Raw genomic sequence first — 22,839 nt, forward strand, 5'->3', positions numbered from 1 at the left:
TGATTGGAGGATCAGTCGAAAGGCTGAATCCCGTTTTGATTGACAGCTGTCGCTGGGAGCTTCAGTACCATCGCAGATTTTGCGAGTGAAGTCGGAAGACAAACTGCAACCCATTTCAGGCCATTTTCTTGAAAACTAACAAAGGGGAGAATTTATACATTTATATATAAATAAATTGACAAATTTTATGATGTAAGCCTACAATGAGCTTCCCCTCTTTGAAAGACCAGCAGCCGCCACTATATTTTTTACCTATGCGATATATTGGAAATGGGAATGTCAGATCTCAGGTTTGGAGCGAGGTAGGACTTCCAAATCTGCGCTCCTCTCTAGTCTCCACCTCCCCAACCTATGGTGCAAGTTTGAAAAAGATCAGAGAAACAAAGAAAAAAATTGGACCACAAAATCTCTAAGGGTTTTGGTCATATTATACTGGTTTTGGACCAAATAAAAATAAAAATAAACTCATACCATTTCCAGTATAATAAAGGCATGACAAATATACAGCTTTTGGACAGTGAAAAGTCATCCCATTTGCAATATATTGAATACTTGAGTGGGGTCCCATAAGCAGCATACAGTAGTGAAGGCCCAAATGCTTATTTTTCACACTTCCCAAGGGTCTACAGACACGAAACACATACCAATGGATTAATCTTGATGAGTAGATGTCATTTGACCCCAGAAACGGCAGCTAATTCGCCCCGTTTTTTATAATTTTTTTTTACTAAATTAACATGATTATCGGGCACTTTGTTGGACAAATTTGGTACCCATGCACTCGGGAGGACTCCTAGATTACGATTCAATCGAGTCCCGGTGTCTGTGTTCGACTGTTTATTCCCGCCAAGCCTATGAGGCCTACGTTAGCAACTGAATGCTAATGAAACTCGTTTTTCATACTTCCCGGTGGTCAACATGCAAGATACACATATCAATAGATTTGTCTCGATGAGTAGATGCTGTTTGACACCAGCAGCTTGAGCTAACTCCACGGGAAATCGCGGGAAATCGCCCCGTTTTTATAACGTTTAGCTACTAAATTAACATGTTTATTGGGCACTTAGGTAGACAAATCTGGTATGGTTACACTCGGGAAAACTCGTAGTTTGTAATGCAAACAAGTTTTGTTGTCCTAGAGGTTCTGGAACCTTTAGAAATGGTTCAAAGTCAGGCAAAAGAAACACAGGAAGGCCTTAAAAATGTTCAAGTGGACCTAGGGCTTCCAGATTTTTCACACTGCTTCCACAGCCCACACATTCGAGTTTTGAGTCGATCGGACCTTTCAAAGCAGAGTTACATAGAGCGTGTAAGAATCTGAATGGGAATAAATTGGGATTTGGACGTGTCCAAACGGGGTAGCAAGGTCCGATGGGTCCGAAATTTTGGCAACATTGTCGACATAGGCTCCAGATAAACATACTCAAATTTGGAAGCGTTCGGGCATTCGGAAGTACTTTTTATTGGGTCAACGATTCGAGCAAAATCCATGCAGACTTGCACCTTGGCCTTATGCCTTTCTCAGTGAAGGAGGAGAAATACTGAAAGGCCTTAAAAATCTTCATGTGGACCTAGAGCTTTCAGATTTTTCAGACTACTTCTAGAGGTGTTGACTGCCCACATGGTTAAGTTTTAAGTCAAATGGCCCAAGTGGTGTCCAAAAAGTTCTTATGGGATTTGAATGGGAATATATTGGAATTGGAACGTGTCCAAACAGGCTCTAGAAAGGTCAGACGAGTCCGAAATTTCGGCTACATTGTCATCAGAGGCTCTAGATAAACATACTCAAATTTGGAACCGTTCAGGCATTCCAAAGTATTTTTTATCTGGACAACGATTCGAGCAAAATCCATGCAGACTTGCCATGTTTTCTTAAGGTCAGCACTTAGAATTTCAAGTACTAAACTTTACTAAAGCCCCTGGGAGAACTGCAAATCCTTTTTAGGTGCTGGGTCAACCACGAAAGGTACTTCAGACAAAGATGACACTCAACGATACCCATTTTCAAAGGCTGCTTCTCAGATTAAAACTGAACACACATATAAAAAGAGTTGTTGCATCCGAAAAGATGTATTTACAAACACATGACAATCTTCTTCTTCTCCTGGGCCTTTGTCCCACTCGGTTGCGGGGTCAGCTCTTCGGCAGATCATGATCCGCACATCGATTTGGCACAGCTTTTACGCCGGATGCCCTTCCTGGCACGACCCTCCCTATTTTATCCAGGCTTTGGACCGGCACTACAATGCACTGGTTTGTGCATCTAGCGGCTAGGTATCTATAGGACAATTCAGTGTTTCCAATTAGCCTGGTGGCATGTCTTTGGACTGCGGGAAGAAACCGGAGCACCCAGAGGAAACCCACGCGGACACGGGGAGAACATGCAAACTCTGCACAGAAAGGACCCGGACCGCCCCACCTTGGGATTGAAATCCAGGACCTTCTTGTTGTGAGGCGACAGTGCTACCCACTAAGCCACCGTGCCGCCCTACAAACACATGACAATAATTTGCCAAAAATGCAACACGGGTCATTCCCATGCACATGTCCATGTTTTTCCACTGCCCCTTTTTATATCAGCCATTTCTAGCATGTTCTTTTGTCAAAGCATCTATGTTACACCCAATTCTGATGAGGCCGGACTGACCCATGGGTCCAAGCCCTTTCACATCCTGATGGAAGTACCCTTATTTGACTGACTGAAAAGCTGACCAAGTGAAACTCTTTAGTCATTCTGAGTGACTTGATCACTATTTATCAACTCTTCAGAGCTGTGATCCAAGAGCTTGCCAATGCATCACAGCCACCCGATAGATATCTAGCATGGTAAATATCTGTACCTATCAGTGGGTGGTGAATAACCATCAAACCAACCTAGGATGGTAAATGTACAGTATTCACACATCAGGGTATTTAATGGTTTTTTTAAATAAATGAGCAGGAAAATGTCCACTGAGGAGGACATTGGTCTAGTGATCAACTGGATTAAGTTGGCTGTTTTTTTGGTTGTAAACAGCCAACTCCCTGCTTTCTGACATTTTTCATCTTCTGCTTTGAATATCCTTGCAGCTCCAGTTGAATTATGGGATAGATTAACGATTAACGTGCTTGGTTCTCATACTTTAAAATGTTTGACGATGCAGTTCCACATCTGGGGATTTTTTGTATGTACTGTTTAATTAATACTACTGCTTTCATTTACTGTTATGTATACATATACAACAGTAATAATCAAATTACATTGACCTTTATGGCATTTGGCAGACGCTCTTATCCAGAGCGACTTACATTTATGCCATTTTTTTACATTTATGCAGGACTGGGTGTGGGGGAGGGGCAAGAACATAAGCTTTCCAAGTAAACTTCAGGATCAGGTTTTCTCTTTTCAAATTGAATGACAGAGCACAAATATTCAAATCACACTATAAAGATGTCCTACATGTTATATAAATACATAATACGCAGTGGTTTGGGCACAGCTAGCTGAATTCCATGTTTTGTTATTGGTTTAAACATCTTAATGTCTCTTCTATGGGATAGAAATTTGAACAATATTTTTTCTGTATGTAACTAAAAGAAAAAAAAAGTTAGCTTTTTAATGCATTATTACTTTTATACCAGGCACATTGTGTTTTTTCCCTAGTACTTACATTCAGCAAGTAAAAAGTAATCATGCATTAAAATGTGCAGCACTTTGTTTCCTGTAGAGAATGTGTAAACTTATTTTTCTTTTTTTATTTTACTTACTTTTACAAAATCAGTAAAACATGGAATTTGATCAGAAGTATCCATTTGTTCTATACATGTAGTTCATGCTAAATTATTTAGCACAATATGTTGTTATCTACTGTATCTGATGTAAAAGCATCAGTAAAAATAAATAGCATTAAATATAGTGTAGTGTTGTGGTGGGACATTTCATACTGCGTTCATGTCACACTGGTTTGTGCATCTTCAGATCCAGAGCATAACAGGTCCAGAGTCAGGGTGGAGGAGGGGATAGAGAGAGAGAGCAATTAAGCACCTGTGAACTACTAATGCTTTGTTCAAGACACACTGAAATTGTTTATTAACTTGATCTGTATGAATGTATTTTATTCTGAAATGGAGAACTGCTCAGCCCTCTTTTGTTTTAGTAATTATTTTGAAGTCATACAACAATTTGAGCTCCTTCTGAGTTAATTAAGCCATCCCCTGACCTGATAATTGATATTATTAAAAAGAATGTTGTATTTTCTTGAATGTACAGATTTCTACAACACATTAAAGCGTTTAATAAAATGTCTCTGAAGCTGTGTTTGGGTAATGATTTTATGGGAGAGTGATTAACTTCATGAGAAGTAAAATGGCACTGAAACATTTGATAAAACACCCCGCCATCATAAACGCACGTGTGCAGTTCTGCACTTTCTCTGTGCACCTTGAACGCATCATTATAATCATGCTCGGTGCGCGCGAGACACGGAGGTTTCAGAGGCTGCGCGAGCATCATCAGCGCTGTGTGGAGCGGCACGAGCTGGAGTCCCGAGAGAGGAACAGACTGGAGCACGAGGAAAGTGTGAAGCTGCTGCAGGTAAGACCTGTTTTACTCTTCTATTCAACTGTAAACTCAGGCTGTACTCAGAGCTTTAATCCGTCCAACACACAACACATACTGATGCTTTCACCTCGTTTTTCACCTGCATGACTTGGTATTTAAACAAATGAGGGTTTAAATGTAGATAAAACACACTCAGGTGTGAATGTAATCATGTGTTTTAGCAGTTTGAGTCAACAGTCAGTGATGGTTTTGTACTGGATACCTTTAAATTCAGGTGTTCCTAATATTTAGATTCCCGCGTGTAACTAAGTGGGGTGGGGTGGGGTGGGGTGGGGGAGGGTAAAGTGCACCATTTACATTTACATTTTCAGCATTTAGCAGACGCTTTTATCCAAAGCGACTTACACAATGAGCAATTGAGGGTTAAGGGCTTTGCTCAGGGAGCCAACAGTGGCAACTTGGTGGTGGCGGGGCTTGAACCGGCAACCTTCTGTTTACTAATCCAGTACCTTAATCACTGAGCTATCACTGCACCATGAGCTCTGTGATAACACGCACTTACATTTAGGTTCATCTGGGGTTTTTTTTCTGTTTGTTTGTTGACCTGAAGCAAAATTATTTTACTGATATTTCAAATGTGTACTAAACTTTACAGAGAATGGACAAACAAGAGGATAAACAAGAGGATAAACAAGAGGATAAACAAGAGGACAACATGGTATGTATTTATTTTGACATGTATTCTTTTCATGTGAACTATAAATAGAATTTGATTAAAAAAACTACTTAAACGAACCCACTCCATCCAGTTATCCCCAAAGGCTCTTTTAAGAGCCACTTACATGCTTCCACTGAAATGGGCACTTTTTATAACTTTTTATTTATTTATTTATTATTCCATTGTGTGTGCATGTTCCGAGTTATAATTTAGTTATATTTATCAATTATAAATATTAGGAAAAACTGGTTGTTTGTTTGTGTGTGTGTGTAGAGATGTACTTTACATGTTCTTACAACAATTATAAACATACATAAGTACAGCTGATTAAAGATTGGCAGGTGGTGTCTTATAACACATAAGAGTAATATAGTCGTTATGAGTAGAAACAACAAAAACATGACAGTAAAGAAGAGGGAGTGGTAAATTGCAGCAGTAATGCAAAAAAAAAGATGAATAATCAGTAATTATTATTCAGAATAATAAATCAATAATAAAATACTATTCTAGGTACTCAACACAGGGTAATTACAGGCATTTTAGAACAGATATACTGTATAATATTAAGTGTAAATAATCATAATTACTCATAATAATGATTTTTATTTCTATTATAGTTGTTGTAATAATAGTATTATTGGTGATGGGAGTAGTAACTGTAATTATAATGTTATGGAGAACCAATAGACGGTTAGTGGAGCGTTTCTTCCATCTTCCAACAAAATGTGAAAACACGAACTAAATCTGTGTGTATGTGTGTGTTTTCTTTTATGTATGTATACTTTTATGTATTTTTATGTAATATAAAAATTGTTAGGAGGATTTAGTGGCGTTGGTGTTGCACGGTGTACACAGTCTGTATTTTGTACTGTGTGTGTGTGTGTGTGTGTGTGTGTGTGTAACTTTAACCTTTGTCCTCTGAGTCCCGCAGCGGCGACTCCCATTTCTGACGGGTTTTTGTCACCGTTTGCAGGTTCTCCGGCTGGTACTCACACTCAGGCTGGAACTCATTGTTCTCGCTACCTGATCTGAAGGCATGAGGATCCAGGTGTGGTTCGTCAGCTCCGGCACCTGGAGCTAACCACACCTGGGTCCTCATGCCTGAGTGTGAGTACCAGCCGGAGAACCTGCAAACGGCGACAAAAACCTGTCAGAAATGGGAGTCGCCGATGTGGGACTCAGAGGACAAAGGTTAGGGTTACACACACACACACACACAAGTCGCACCAACTTGTGTTCCTAGGCAGCACAGATGATATCTGTTGAGCCCAATTTAAGCCCAACCTCCTTCTAACCCAAACTATGATAACCCAACATGTTTTTAACACTAATTAGGAAAACCCCAACATGTATCTAACCCAAATTAGAATGACCCCAAGCTAGTTCTAACCATAAAATAATCCTTTTTTTACTATCAGGCAATGACAATTAGAAGGAGGCAGAGTAAAAACATCAACATCATTTCACTATTAAATTTACTTTCACGAAAACAGGTGAGCATAAAAAGTGTAGGTTTTCACATTAACAATACACACAAAATCTTATTTCTATAACTTTTGGAACTTAATGACTTCATTTGCTGTTTTTCAGTCCTTTGAAGCAATGTTGTACATTGTTCACGTTCTTGTATTTCTCTCTGTGTTTAGTACCGTAATGGGGATTTAAATTATAAACCTTAACCTTAATGACTTCAGTAAATAAATAGACACCCTTGTGAACAAATTGCAGTTTTTATCTATTGCACTCACAGTTCTATTTGCGAACACATTACGGTGAAGCTGGATACACACGCACACACCTAAATCATAAACTGAGAGGGAAATAAATGAATAAATAAATGAATAAATTACTTAATTTGAGTTCATATACACTGACACATTCCTAAAACAACACATGGCTCTTTTTTAAACTCAGAAATGGCTTTAACACAGCTAACACTGAAACATAAAATATCTTATTTCACTTATTTGGATTTTATTGATACACAGCTTTGACAGCTTTCACTTTAACCAAGATGTGTCTGACTTTGAAATATGTTTATGAAACGTTATGCTTTAGCAGAATATGACTTATAATGTCCCATTTCTCACAATACAGTGAAATATACAAACACATTTTTAACACAGATGTCACTTATAAAGACTTTATAAATCAGTATTGTTCAGCACAGACAAATCCAAACACTGCTTTACACATTTTTTATGTATTTATGTGTTTAATGTGTTCATTGTTTATGTATTTATTTAGTTATTCACTCATTCATGACCCTAACACTCACTTTAACAACACATCTATGGCTCTAGAAGTCCAGGTGACACATATCCAGGGCCAGCTGTAGCCTAGTGGTTAAGGTACTAGGCTAGTGGTTAAGGTACTAGGCCAGTGACCAGAGGGTCACTGGTTCAAGCCCCACCACTGCTAGGTTATCACTGTTGGGCCCTTGAGCAAGGCTCCTAACCCTCAATTGCTCAGACTGTATACTGTCACTGTAATGTAAGTTGCTTTGGATAAAGGCGTCTGCTAAAGGCTGAAAATGTAAATATCCACCTATTTTACTTTAAAAAACAAAAAACTCTCTCTCTCTCTCTCTCTCTCTCTCTCTCTCTCTCTCTCTCTCTCTCTCTCTCTCTCTCTCTCTCTCTCAATTCAATTCAATTCAATTTGCTTTATTGACATGACAAATTTACATATTTGTATTGTCAAAGCTTACATTAGTATATATAAATATTTGAAAAAAAGAACAAGTATATACATAGAAAAAAAATGGTAATAAAATATTCATTATGTAATTAGACAATTATTCACACAAAAAAAAGAGAAAATATTACTGTGTGTGTGTGGTGGGTGTGTGATGTGTGTGTGTGTGTGTGTGTGTGTGTGTTGTGTGTGGTGTGTGTGTGGTGTGTGTGTGGTGTGTGTGCGGGGGGTGGGTGGGGGGATGATCTGGTGTTTCACTCACTGTCCCGGAGTGTGTGACACTCCTGTACATATCTGGCTGCAGTGGAGGCTGATGGTCCATCTCCTAATATAATGGCCAGTTTCTCGCTGTCTGTCAGCGTTCTGAAGCCGCTCACCTCTCTTCCAAACTGATCAAAATATTTGTGTCTAATTGTTGTGTATTTTGGGCAGTTTAGAAGGAAGTGCACCTCTGTCTCAACCTCACCTGTCCTGCAGTGACCACACAGTCTCTCCTCTCTGGGGATCCAGGACTTTTTTAACCTGCCTCTCTCGATGGCCAGGCTGTGGTCACTCAGTCTGTAGTTGGTGAGAATGTGTCTCTGCTTCGTATCTCGGACAGTGAGGAGATACGTGGCCAGGTTGTATTCATGTTTTAGGGTCAGATAGCAGTTCAGTCTGTTTTGGGATTGAGTTTGGGTTGTCCAATGTTCCAGATAAGTGTTTTTGAGGTGTTTGATAATTTGGGTGATCCTGATTGGTGTTTGGGAAGCAGTGCTGGTCAGAGAGTTAGGGTTGTTAGGGGTCAGTGTGTTGGTCAGTCTCTGGACCAGCTGACACAGGGGACTCTTTTCAGGGTAGAGCTCTTGCGATAGGAGTGCCTGAAACTGCAGGCTTGTTGTGGGACTGGATTTTAGGTGCATCCAGAATTTAAGGGCTCTTTTTTTAATATTAATAATTAATGGGTATCGGCCTAATTCAGCCCTGCATGCGTTGGTTGGGGTTTTTCTTTGTACATGTAAAATCATTCTGCAGAATTCTGCATGCAGGACTTCAGCGGGATGCTTGTCCCATCTAGTGTAGTCTCTCTCTCACACACACACACACACACACACACACACACATCTGCAAAAGCTAGCAACAAACACTGGTGTTGTCCATTTATATATTACACATTCCAACACAATTTTACTCTCATGTTCTATTGACCCTACACCTCCTCCTACACTGCTGCAGGTGTTTTAGATCTTTGTTTTTATCATAACGTGTCTCTAATGCTACTTTCACAAGCACTGAAAGGTTTCTAAAGCTATTTGTTTGTTTCAAATTCAATATTCACTACATTGTATAGGGTTTAGGGTTGTTTGTTTGTTTGTCTTTCTTTCTTTTGGCACAACATGTTTAGAAAAAAAATTCTTAACATTAAACATTAGTTACAGAAAAATCTGTCATGTGGAATACATCACATCGATTGTGGACCGATTTACTGTGAGGATAAAACAGTGGAGGTTCTAAGTTACGCGCTTTACATGAGGCCTACTCCGAGCAGCTGCGGTCACAGTGGGCGGTCGCTGCTTAACTCCGCCCCATTGTCTTCAACTAGGTCCGGTAGAGGGAAATAACAGGCTCGCTGTGAACGCTCATCCTGCATTGACTCACTTCATCTCGACGAGAGCAGTAACGATGTCCGGAAGAGGAAAAGGCGGCAAAGGTCTTGGAAAAGGAGGCGCTAAGCGTCACCGCAAAGTTCTCCGTGATAACATCCAGGGTATTACTAAACCCGCCATCCGCCGTTTGGCTCGCCGTGGCGGTGTAAAGCGTATTTCCGGCTTGATCTACGAGGAGACCCGCGGTGTGCTCAAGGTTTTCCTTGAGAACGTCATCCGTGATGCCGTCACCTACACCGAGCACGCCAAGAGAAAGACCGTCACCGCAATGGACGTGGTGTACGCTCTGAAACGCCAGGGACGCACCCTGTACGGATTCGGGGGTTAAACGTTCAGACCTCAACGCTAACACAACGGCTCTTTTAAGAGCCACACATATTTTCTACAAAAGAAAAAGTTCTCCTTTTTTATTATTAATATTGTTATTATTAGTAGTAGCACGTTCACTGATGCGTACATTTGCAAATCAGTCGTTTAGCCCCAAAAGCTTGAAATCATTATTATAAGTAAAAATAACACATTCACTTTATGTAGCCCTAAAAGCTTGGAATTATCATTAGTAATTTTAGTATTATTGTTTAGCTGTCATACGGCGTGTTTGCATACTACCAATGTACATCCATACTGTAGATTACACTACAATCATTAACATGATCTCTGTGTAAAATACAGTAAAACATTGTGCCCAAATGCCTTGCTTAAAAAACAAACAAAAAATATACATCTATCCTATCTATATATTTATATATAAAATGTAATAAAATATTGCTATTGATTCTTTTATATTCGGTTTTAAAACATGTCTCGACCTCAGATTAAGCGTGAACAGACAACAAAGAACAGATTCTAGTGAATGGGGCAGAAGGGGGCGTGGAACGGTATGTCTCCTGTCCAATAGAAACCCAGGACCTTGGACCAATCAGAGTTACTTGTTTCATCTTGTCTTACTCAGCATGCAGGGTTAATAAAGCGGGCGTGTAGAGCGTCTACATTCACTTGCAGTTTGTTCTAGAGAAAACAGCAGCATCATGCCTGAACCAGCGAAGTCCGCGCCCAAGAAGGGCTCCAAGAAAACCGTCACCAAGACCGCCGTCAAAGGAGGCAAGAAGCGCAGAAAGGCCAGGAAGGAGAGCTACGCTATCTACGTGTACAAGGTCATGAAACAGGTCCACCCTGATACCGGGATCTCCTCCAAGGCTATGGGCATCATGAACTCCTTCGTCAACGACATTTTCGAGCGTATCGCTGGTGAGTCCTCTCGTCTGGCTCACTACAACAAGCGCTCCACCATTACCTCCAGGGAGATCCAGACCGCCGTGCGCCTGCTGCTTCCCGGTGAGCTGGCCAAGCACGCCGTGTCCGAGGGTACCAAGGCCGTCACCAAGTACACCAGCTCCAAGTAAAGCGCCTTAGTCGCTCTGGCAAACCAACGGTTCTTTTAAGAGCCACCCATCTTATCAAGTTAAGAGAATTTTCCTCTTTTTAAATATTATATCTGAATATGTTATACACTCTTTATCTAGATAGCTTCCCTTGTTTGTAATACTTGATTTTTTTTATTTATTAATATATTACTATTTTTGGGCACTGCTGTTTTTCACGAGTTGTCCACGACTGTCACTATGTGGTGAGTTTAGGAGATTACACAATAAAATATCGCTACTCTAAAAAAAGATATTATAATACTAATAGCTGCTATTCTGTGGACTGTTACAGTTTTTGTGGACAGTTGGTTGTTCAACAGTATTTGAAAAAACATTTTTAAATGGTATCTTTTGTTGAGTTTTTATTACACAATATTTACTCTGACCTTTTTTGAATCCTGCACCTGAAAAATGACCCAAAGTATAAAAAAAACTAAAACTAATACTAGAACTGATAAAAACTACACTAAAACTAAGCATTAAAAAAATAATAAAAATTTAAAAGAACTAGCAAACCCACTATAAAAACAAGAGAAAAAAGTCACAATGAAATAAAACTAAACTATAATGAAAAATCCAAAACTATTATAACATTGATTCCTACATGTAATACATTAATGAATTCATTGTGAATATGCACAAGTTCATTTTGTCTAATGTAAGTGGTGGAGAAGGTACAGAATGTAGTCGAGTTAAAGTAGAGATGGGAGTGTCACCACTCTGTTCTCTCTACTGCTCTGGATACACTTAAAATATCGTCCCGTTATTAATGTTATGATTGAAGTTGTGTTTAAGATGACAGTGTAATGGTCAACTATTATCATTAAACAGCATTAAGTGGCTCCATTTATATGCATTCTGACATTTCAAAGTCAGACACATCTTGATTAAAGTGAAAGTGATCTTAGCTGTGTATCAATAAAATCCAAATAAGTAAAATAAGACATTTTATATGTCGGTGTCAGCTGTGTTAAAGCCATTTCTAAGTTAAACATTAGAAAGTGCAGCTTTATAAATAAGATGTATCAGATAAATAACTTAAATAGACTCTTTTTTGTGAGTGTTAGAAAGATCAGTAGAATGTGAATGTTGGAGCCATGTGTTGTTTTAGAAATGTGTCAGTATATGTGAACTTAAAGCTGACACGGGGATGTTCTGTAGATCTTACAGCACAAATATGTAGGAATGACTGAAATGAATGTCAGTGTGTTAAAATATTCTTCTTATTATCATCATTATTATTCTAAATTATGTTTTTTTCTTCTTCCATTTCAGCTGCATGACAGTTAAGCACCCTGGACTCGATCTAGTCCTGCTTGGTAGCTGTGTTTTACTCCGCACTAAACAGAGTAACAGAACAAAAACATGCCAGTAAAGAAGAGGGAGCAGTAAATTGCAGCGGTGGTTAAAATATAACGCTACTAATGCAAAAAAAAAAAAAAAGTCAGAAGAAATCAGTAATTATTATTCAGAATAATGTATCAATATCAATAATAAAATATTATTTTAGGTACTCAACACAGGGTACTTACAGGCATCTTAGGAAAGACATATTGTAAAATATTAACTGTAAATAATCATAATTACTCATAATAATCAATTTGTTTTTTTCTATTATAGTTGTTGTCGTAATAATAGTATTATTGGTGATGGTAGTAGTAGTAGTAACTTATAATATAACTAGTTACTTATAATGTTATGGAGAACCAATAGACAATTAGTGGAGCGTGGCTCCCATCTAGTGGTCAAAATGTGACAACACACGAACAAAATGTATATGTGTATAAGTGTTTTCTTTTATGTATGTATTTTTTTTATGTATTTGTGTGTGTGTGTGTTTGTGTGTGTGTGTATACACACATTTTACTCAAACACACACAGATACTACTAATAAACAAAAGTGCTGTAAGAACTGGTGACAAACATACACAATACACAACACAGAATTGCAGGACTGCAGTCTGAGTCCAACACTGTTTAATATCTACATAAATGATTTAGTGTGCAGCTCCCGGACACACTCTGCAGGACGGGGAAGTAAAATTTATACTCTATGCAGCTGCACCTAGACCTGTTGGAGCAGTACTGCCAGAACTGGGCCCTAGCAGTACATCTAAAGAAAACAGAAATGATGGTGTTCCAAAAACAAACCTAGATGTCAGGAATACATGGCACCAGTTTACCATGGTCAGCACTGCCCTGGAGCACACAATGCAGTACACTTACCTTGGTCTCATCATTACATTTACATTTTCAGCATTTAGCAGACGCGTTTATCCAAAGCGACTTACAGTACAGTTACAGTATACAATCTGAGCAATTGAGGGTTAAGGGCCTTGCTCAAGGGCCCAACAGCAGCAACCTGTCAGTGGTGGGGCTTGAACCAGCAACCTTCTGATTACTAGTCCAGTACCCTAACCACTAGGCTACGGCTGTACTCATTACTGAATCAGTGAGTTTCAGCATGGCAGTGAATGCACTAAAGGAAAAAGCCGGCAGAGGCCTGTACACAATCAGGAGGAGATTTTACAACATTGACATCCCCACCTCAATGGAGTAAATTATTTGTTAGTGTGATACAGCCCGTTGCACTGTACGGGAGTGAAGTATGGGGTCCACTCAATTTTTTACAGTTCTATTAAATGGTACAAACATCCAACAGAAACCCTGCATGTTCATTTCTGTAGAATGATTTTATAAGTCCAAAGGAAAACACTGACCATCACCTGCAGGGCAGAAATAGGCCGAATTTAAACATACAAAAAAGATCTCAACATTTCTTGATACACCTAAAGTCAAGTCCCAAAGAGTCACTACAATTTAAAGCACTACAGCACATACAGGCCTCACCATAGATCACAGCACTGTCCAACAGCTCATAGCTAACAGTAAGAACAGGTATCTAGAACACTGGGAGAACCAAATCCAATCTCACAGTAGACTAGAATACCATCGTGAAATAAAAAGTAAATATAAACTGGAGCCACATCTTACAGTGGAGACAGAGATGCACTTCCTTCTTCACTGCCAAAAATTCAAACCAACACAAGAAAATGTCACAGACAGATTTAAACAACAAATCCCTCACTGCACAGTACCTGAGACACACACACACACACACCTATATATGTTTATTAAGAACATTTTTATATCCTCTGTATATCGTTATGTAAATTAGACAAATTATTTTTTATTGTCTATTATTTGTGTTCTCTGTTCAGTTTTACTGTTTATAGTTTGTACTGCTTTGGGAATATTGTTTTCTACTGTCATGCCTACAGAGCTACTTGAATCTGAATCTACATAGTACATAAATAACAGCAGTCAGAAACTGAGCATCATGTTAGGAGAGGAGAAGGAGAGAAGCACTGTAGCAGCACAGTATGTATCTGCCTGCAACAGTCTGAGAGACACGGACTGATACACCCGAACAGAGGAACAGTCTGAATTAACCCACAAAGAGAAAGTGTTCCATATATACATGTCTTTTATTTTTAAATTTTAAATTTTTTTTATTTATATTTCCTTTTTTTCCCCTGTATATACATTCATATTCTGTCTTTTCAATGCTTTAGCAATACTGTAAGTATTACAACAGTCACGCTAATAAAGCTCTTGGAATGAAATAGAGAGAGAAAAAAACAGATATAGAGATAAAGATTATTTATTTATTCATTTAAATTATTATTATTATTGTATGGTTATTTATTTATTTTTACTTTTTTAAGCACCACACCATATGTGGAATAATAATCATAAGCACTAGCTGTAGTAGTAGTAGGGCTTTTTTTTCTGTTGTATTTGTTTTTGTTTTAGGCCATCAATCCTGTGATAATTTTATTCTTGCTCTTCTTCTGTTATTATGACATCATCATCATCATCATCATCATTATTTTCATCATCATCACTAAACATGGACATACAGTCCAATGAGAATTTGTCACACATGAGGCACAAGAAAACAGATAATTTAATATCTGCAAATGATACGTAAAGACGAAAAGCCTTATTAATTTAAATGTTTTTAAATAAACATCAACCTCTATTTTTTCTTTTAAAATTATTTTAATTTAATTATAAAGAGGATATGATCTCAGTCTTTTACCGATCCCTAAAGAGTTCTCTCTTCTCCCTGAAGTATTTTTACTAATCATCAAATAATCTGTTTTAAAGAAGAAAAACTCATCATTCTATAAATAAAAGACATTTAAACATGTACATATATGTAAATAACATTATAACAGTAATACTTCCTCTAATTAGTGCCTTAATGTCCCGATAGCAATCTATTACGTGCCTTTTGCCGGACGCTGTGCGTGGGGCCCCCCGTATTTTGGGCCTCAGATCGCCTCTGCTTTCGGTACCCAGGGTCCCCGGCCCGAGGCCGGCAGGGGCCCGCAACCCGTCCGGCTCTGCCACCCCAGAATTGTATTTCTGTATTGCAAATGGGATGACATGTATTACTACAGTATATTGCAAGTAGGACTTATGTCGCAACTGGAATGAGATCCTATATCATTACAGTATATCGCAAGTGAGATTCAGAATATATTGCAAATGGGATAAGTCTATTTATGATTATATAAGCAAATTTTGACAAACACACACACACACATATATATATATATATATATATATATATATATATATATATCAGTGGCGATTTCTGTAAGACTGCAAGGGAAGCTCAGCTTCCCCTAAAATGTCAAAAATTAAATGGTCAAATATGTACAGTTGTGTTAACATTTCATTGACTACAAATGCGTTAGAACACGTTCATCTTGAAGACGAGTTCATTCAGAATCAGCTACTTATCACAAATCGACTCGATTTTGTTAACTCATACATTCATGCATTTACCCGCAGACGCTGAGCGTCTCTTTGCTTCTATGGGGCTGCATGGGCGGGACTTCGAAACTTGCCGGTCATTGGATAAATGCCACGATTTTGTCCCGCCCCCGGACGCTGAGCGTCTCTGGGGGTGAATGAGCTGTGGGCGGGTCTGGACGCTGAGCTTCTGCAAGATGATTGGAGGATCAGTCGAAAGGCTGAATCCCGTTTTGATTGACAGCTGTCGCTGGGAGCTTCAGTACCATCGCGGATTTTGCGAGTGAAGTCGGAAGACAAACTGCAACCCATTTCAGGCCATTTTCTTGAAAACTAACAAAGGGGAGAATTTATATATAAATAAATTGACAAATTTTATGATGTAAGCCGACAATGAGCTTCCCCTCTTTGAAAGACCAGCAGCCGCCACTATATTTTTTACCTATGCGATATGTTGGAAATGGGAATGTCAGATCTCAGGTTTGGAGCGAGGTAGGACTTCCAAATCTGCGTTCCTCTCTAAGTCTCCACCTCCCCAACCTATGGTGCAAGTTTGAAAAAGATCAGAGAAACAAAGAAAAAAATTGGACCAAAAAATCTCTTAAGGGTTTTGGTCATACTATACTGGTTTTGGACCAAATAAAAATAAAAATAAACTCATACCATTTCCAGTATAATAAAGGCATGAAAAATATACAGCTTTTGGACAGTGAAAAGTCATCCCATTTGCAATATATTGAATACTTGAGTGGGGTCCCATAAGCAGCATACAGTAGTGAAGGCCCAAATGCTTATTTTTCACACTTCCCAAGGGTCTACAGACACGAAACACATACCAATGGATTCGTCTTGATGAGTAGATGTCATTTGACACCAGAAACGGCAGCTAATTCCGCTGGAAATTGCCGAAAATCGCCCCGTTTTTTATTATGTAATTAATTTTTTTACTAAATTAACATGTTTATCGGGCACTTTGTTGGACAAATTTGGTACCCATGCACTCGGGAGGACTCCTAGATTACGATTCAATCGAGTCCCGGTGTCAGTGTTTGACTGTTTATTCCCGCCAAGCCTATGAGGCCTTTGTTAGCAACCGAATGCTAATGACACTCGTTTTTCATACTTCCCGGTGATCAACATGCAAGATACACATATCAATAGATTTGTCTCGATGAGTAGATGCTGTTTGACACCAGCAGCTTGAGCTAACTCCACGGGAAATCGCGGAAAATCGCCCCGTTTTTATAACGTTTAGCTACTAAATTAACATGTTTATTGGGCACTTAGGTAGACAAATTTGGTATGGTTACACTCGGGAAAACTCGTAGTTTGTAATGCAAACAAGTTTTGTTGTCCTAGAGGTTCTGGAACCTTTAGAAATGGTTCAAAGTCAGGCAAAAGAAACACAGGAAGGCCTTAAAAATGTTCAAGTAGACCTAGGGCTTCCAGATTTTTCACACTGCTTCTAGAGGTGTCCACAGCCCACACATTCGAGTTTTGAGTCGATCGGACCTTTCAAAGCAGTGTTACATAGAGCGTGTAAGAATCTGAATGGGAATAAATTGGGATTTGGACGTGTCCAAACGGGGTAGCAAGGTCCGATGGGTCCGAAATTTTGGCGACATTGTCGACATAGGCTCCAGATAAACATACTCAAATTTGGAAGCGTTCGGGCATTCCGAAGTATTTTTTATTGGGGCAACGATTCGAGCAAAATCCATGCAGACTTGCACCTTGGCCTTATGCCTTTCTCAGTGAAGGAGGAGAAATACTGAAAGGCCTTAAAAATCTTCATGTGGACCTAGAGCTTTCAGATTTTTCAGACTACTTCTAGAGGTGTTGACTGCCCACATAGTTGAGTTTTAAGTCAAACGGCCCAAGTGGTGTCCAAAAAGTTATTATGGGATTTGAATGGGAATATATTGGAATTGGAACGTGTCCAAACAGGCTCTAGAAAGGTCAGACGAGTCCGAAATTTCGGCTACATTGTCATCAGAGGCTCTAGATAAACATACTCAAATTTGGAACCGTTCAGGCATTCCAAAGTATTTTTTTTCTGGACAACGATTCGAGCAAAATCCATGCAGACTTGCCATGTTTTCTTAAGGTCAGCACTTAGAATTTCAAGTACTAAACTTTACTAAAGCCCCTGGGAGAACTGCAAATCCTTTTTAGGTGCTGGGTCAACCACGAAAGGTACTTCAGACAAAGATGACACTCAACGATACCCATTTTCAAAGGCTGCTTCTCAGATTAAAACTGAACACACATATAAAAAGAGTTGTTGCATCCGAAAAGATGTATTTACAAACACATGACAATCTTCTTCTTCTCCTGGGCCTTTTTCCCGCTCGGTTGCGGGGTCAGCTCTTCGGCGGATCATGATCCGCACATTGATTTGGCACAGTTTGACCCACTTTTGTTTTTCTTGTAGGAAGATTGTTTGTGCAGACGTTTAGACATGGCCTGTGCATCTCTATCTACCGTCCGCTTCTCTAAACATCTAAGGAATTCACACAAGAAAAACAAAAGTGGCCAACTGGCTGAAATAATTAACACAAAATAGACAGAACATTGTTTATTAGGGATGGAACATTTGATACCGAGGCTTTGAAGCTTGTTTCACTTTTGTAACACTCGACTCAGTGTATCGGAGCTTGTATTAAACCAGCAGGAATGTGCGGGACTGATTCAAAGCTTTCGTGCTTTTATCTCACTGACTATATAAGAGACAGTCGTTGACTTGACTTGACTTGACAGTCAAACAGTGGTGGCTCCTGCCAAATCTCTCAGGGGGGGCAATTGTTGCGATGATGGCCAAGGTGACCTGTTGAATGGGTAAATTAATGCTTAAATAATTAACATCTTAAGTCATCTGTCAGTTTGCCCTCACAAATAACTTTGAACATGGAGAGAGACCAGCTTTACCATTAATCATAAAATGAAGTAAAGCCTTCACACTAACAATTTAATTCAGTCTTCATCAGCATTTTATTTTAGGTGCTAGCTGCTCCAACTAGAGTTGCCAACTTTCAGAACTGTGCAACCCAAAATATAACGGGTCATACACAGTTTTATTTAGGCTGTTTAACATTTATTATTTTCATTCTTTATAATAATAAATCAAAACCATATTTTAGGTTAAACAACATGCATAAAGAACATCATGTAACATTTTTTCTCAATAGTGTAAACAACGTTTTTACATGATCCATCACACAGACATGCAGCCCTGTTCTGGACTGCGTTGCTTAGGGGGGCAGTGAGAAAAGTACTGACCCTGTTACTTTACTTTCGCCCTACACACGGCGTTACTAAGACTAAAAGTGAACACTACTTACAATAATAACCGAACCCCTTTTAATTCCCGCGGTAGCAGCTGTTTTCTTCTGTTTCATACATATCACCCCGTCTCAGTCTAATCTGCAGCGTTTCTCTCCCATTGATAAAAATGCGGAACATCATCTTTAGTTTCCAAATAAGGAACGATTACGTGTGACGCAGGCACGTATGTGCGAGCCCCTCCGGAGATCATTCAAAATGCATTATAGCTCCTGTAATACGAAAAAAAAGAGCTTTAACATGAGAGTCTATGAGAGCATTCTGGGGCGATTCTGCCCCTGCAGTCAAACTAGGGTTACCAACCACCCCGTAAAATACAGAATCGTTCTTTATTTGGAGACAAAACGCCGCGTTCAGTATTGAAATGATACAGGACAAGCTTCGTTCCGTATTTTTATCAATGGGAGACAAAGCGATATGTATTAACAGAAGGATACTGCTGCTATCGTGGGAATTAGAAAGTGTTCTTAGTAACGGTGTGTGCGCGCAGGTTTATCAGCATAACAACCTGTTTAATACACCGCTGTATGAGTAGCGCAGTGGGCAGAGTGCCTTGTTTTGTCTAAAATATGGTTCTGACTTATTATTATAAAGAATTAAAATAATATATGTTAAACACCCTAAATAAAACATTTTGATAATGTTCTCATGACGGTGTAAGACACGTTATATTTTTTATAGGTGCAACCCTATAACCACCCCCTCCTCCCTCACTCAGGTATTTTCAGCACAATCAGGAAAAGCTTCAAAAGCTTTAATGAGGCTTCATCTGCACATCACTATTGTTTAGTGTTACCATCACAAACTCTGTTCACTTCACCCCTGCAAAATAGTTTGATTGGCAACAGGTAAGCAACGAGCACTTCCTGTGTATTGTACTTACCCTTTCCATCAGATCGGCCATTTGTAAATTTGTTTCGGCATTGGTAAAAGTGTTTCAGCTCTTGTAAATTTGTTTTTGTTTTTGTAATTTTGTTTTGCAATTCTTAGCCACTGTAGTTTTGCCTCAGTAAATTAGTCCACAATCGATTTGATGTATTACACATATTTTCTGTAACTAAAGTTTAATTTTAATAATTTTGCAGTTTTAAACATGTTAAAAAAAGAAATTCAACAGGGCTTCCATGCAACCCTAAACCCTATTACAATGTACTAAAATCACCATATTTGTTGTATTTTTTAATATTGTACAATTAAGTGGGACAAATAGCCATTAGAGACATGACAATGTAGCCCAAAAAATAACCCATACTAGGATATGAGACAGAGTGGGAGAATAGAGCAGTGTATGATAAAAAATTCATATTAGGTCAAATCAGTCAAATTGTAGTGAAATTGAAATAAAACAAACAAATAGCTTTAGAAACCTTTCAGTGCTTGTGAAAGTAGCATTAGAGACACGTTATGATAAAAAAAAAAAATACATCTAAAACACCTGCAGTGGTGTAGGACGAGGTGTAGGGTGAATAAAACATGAGAGTAAAATTGTGTTTAGGAATGTGTAATATATAAATGGACAACGCTTGTGTTTGTTGCTAGCTTTTGCAGGTGTGTGTGTGTGTGAGAGAGAGAGAGAGAGAGAGAGAGAGAGAGAGAGAGACAGACAAATGTAAGTAAAATGGGTGGATATGTCTCACCTGGACTGCTAGAGCCATTAATGTTTTGTTAAATCGGGTGTAAGTCATGAATGAGTGATTAACTACATAAACAATGAATACATTAAACAAATACATACATAAAAATGGAGTAAATACGTTTTCAGATTATTCTGTGCTGAACAATACTGACTTATAAAGTCTTTATAAGTGACATCTGTGTTAAAAATGTGTTTGTATATTTCACTGTATTGTGAGAAATGGGACGTTATAAGTCATATTCTGCTAAAGCATAACGTTTCATAAACATATTTCAAAGTCAGAAACATCTTGGTTAAAGTGAAAGTGATCTTAGCTGTGTATCAATAAAATCCAAATAAGTGAAATAAGACATTGTATTTTAACTGTGTTAAAAAAGTTAAACGTTAAAAAGTGCATCTTTATAAAAGAGATGTATCAGATAAATAACTAAAATAGACTTGAATCTGTTTTGTGAGTGTTAGAAAGATCAGTGGAATGTGAATGTTGGAGCCATGTGTTGTTTTAGAAATGTGTCAGTATATGTGAACTTAAAACTGATACGGGGATGTTCTGTAGATCTTACAGCACAAATATGTAGGAATAACTGAAATTAATGTTAGTGTATTTAACTATTCTTCTTATTATCATCATTATTATTCTAAATTGTTATGTTTACTTTTTTCTTACATTTGTTCTTTCAGCTACATGACAGTTAAGCACCCTGGACTCGACCTAGTCCTGCTTGGTAACTGTGTTTTACTTCGCACTAAACAGCCTATTTTTCTAGTAGAAAAGGAAGCTCACATCCGCTTATAAATACATGTGGAAAACACCAAGGCTTTGTTTGCTCTTTTCAGTCTGTGTCTACAAGAAGATCGGGTTTCCTCAGCATATTTTTACGTGTAATAAGATGTGAAATGTGCGCTGCGTCGCTTTACGCATCAGGAGCGGTGTGCTGTTTTAGCAGAACACAAGGAAACAGAGCATCGTTAGGTTCCCTTTGCGGGCTTTTACATGAACGAGAGAGCTTATGTTCGGCCGACGTGCACTTTATTACCTCGCATTTTATATCAGGACTTGTATTTTAATCACTATTTGCCATGAGAAAACACAAGTGCGCATGTGTCACGGAAGCACACAGACGCTGCGCTGGCCGAGCTGAGTCTACACAGTTCTCATGTGTGCTATAAAGCCCCGCCCCCTCTCGTAAGAGGGAGGAATCTCTGTACAACAGAGCACAGCGCTTCACTCGCTCTTTCTTAGCGCCGTTTTAGCTCCAACAACGATGGTAGAAGAAGCTCCAGCACCGGCCAGCTCGGCCCCCGCCAAGGCTCCTAAAAAGAAGACCGCGGCCAAACCCAAGAAAGCGGGTCCCAGCGTCGGCGAGCTGATCGTCAAAGCTGTTTCCGCTTCCAAGGAGAGGAGCGGCGTGTCCCTGGCCGCCCTGAAGAAAGCTCTGTCTGCAGGTGGATACGACGTGGAGAAGAACAACTCACGCGTCAAACTCGCCGTCAAAAGCCTGGTGACCAAGGACATCCTGGTGCAGACCAAGGGCACCGGCGCCTCAGGATCTTTCAAGCTCAACAAGAAGCAGACCGAGGCGAAGAAACCCGCGGACAAAAAAGCCGCCGCTCCTAAAGTGAAAAAAGCCGCAAAGAAACCCGCCGCTGCAAAGAAGCCCAAGAAGGTAACAGCCAAGAAGCCCGCAGCTAAGAAGTCTCCCAAGAAGGCCAAGAAACCCGCTGCTGCCGCTAAGAAAACCACCAAGAGCCCTAAGAAGCCGGCGACCCCCAAGAAGGCAGCCAAGAGTCCTAAAAAAGCCAAGGTAGCCAAACCCAAGACCGCTAAACCCAAAGCGACCAAGGCCAAAAAAGCTGCACCCAAAAAGAAGTAAACTTGTTCCTGTTTTCTTATCTTCATTTTCTTAAAACGGCTCTTTTAAGAGCCACCTATTTCCTCCCATAAAGAGTCGCGTTTCCTAAACACATATATACATATAAGCATGCATGCGAACTGTTCATACATGCAG

General features: G+C 39.2%; 3 protein-coding genes and 1 pseudogene across 3 annotated transcripts; 3 read left to right on the plus strand and 1 right to left on the minus strand.

Annotated features, from left to right (window-relative positions):
- Nucleotides 1-2,733, minus strand: part of LOC134328402 (histone H1-like) — a 7,605-nt pseudogene extending 4,872 nt beyond the window's left edge.
- Nucleotides 2,734-9,611: 6,878 nt separating this feature from the next.
- LOC134329054 (histone H4) lies at nt 9,612-9,955 on the plus strand. The gene has a single exon (XM_063010301.1). It carries the CDS (start codon nt 9,618-9,620, stop codon nt 9,927-9,929), a length of 312 nt encoding a protein of 103 aa, XP_062866371.1. The 5' UTR covers nt 9,612-9,617; the 3' UTR covers nt 9,930-9,955.
- A 663-nt stretch (nt 9,956-10,618) lies between these two features.
- On the plus strand, nt 10,619-11,057 carry LOC134329034 (histone H2B-like). The gene has a single exon (XM_063010277.1). The coding sequence runs from the start codon at nt 10,630-10,632 to the stop codon at nt 11,002-11,004; it is 375 nt and encodes a 124-aa protein (XP_062866347.1). The 5' UTR covers nt 10,619-10,629; the 3' UTR covers nt 11,005-11,057.
- Nucleotides 11,058-22,091: 11,034 nt separating this feature from the next.
- LOC134328865 (histone H1-like) lies at nt 22,092-22,747 on the plus strand. The gene has a single exon (XM_063010097.1). The coding sequence runs from the start codon at nt 22,096-22,098 to the stop codon at nt 22,702-22,704; it is 609 nt and encodes a 202-aa protein (XP_062866167.1). The 5' UTR covers nt 22,092-22,095; the 3' UTR covers nt 22,705-22,747.
- The last annotated feature ends 92 nt before the right edge of the window (nt 22,748-22,839 follow it).

Source organism: Trichomycterus rosablanca, chromosome 15 (genome assembly GCF_030014385.1).
Source record: "Trichomycterus rosablanca isolate fTriRos1 chromosome 15, fTriRos1.hap1, whole genome shotgun sequence".
NCBI classification, from domain to species: domain Eukaryota; kingdom Metazoa; phylum Chordata; class Actinopteri; order Siluriformes; family Trichomycteridae; genus Trichomycterus; species Trichomycterus rosablanca.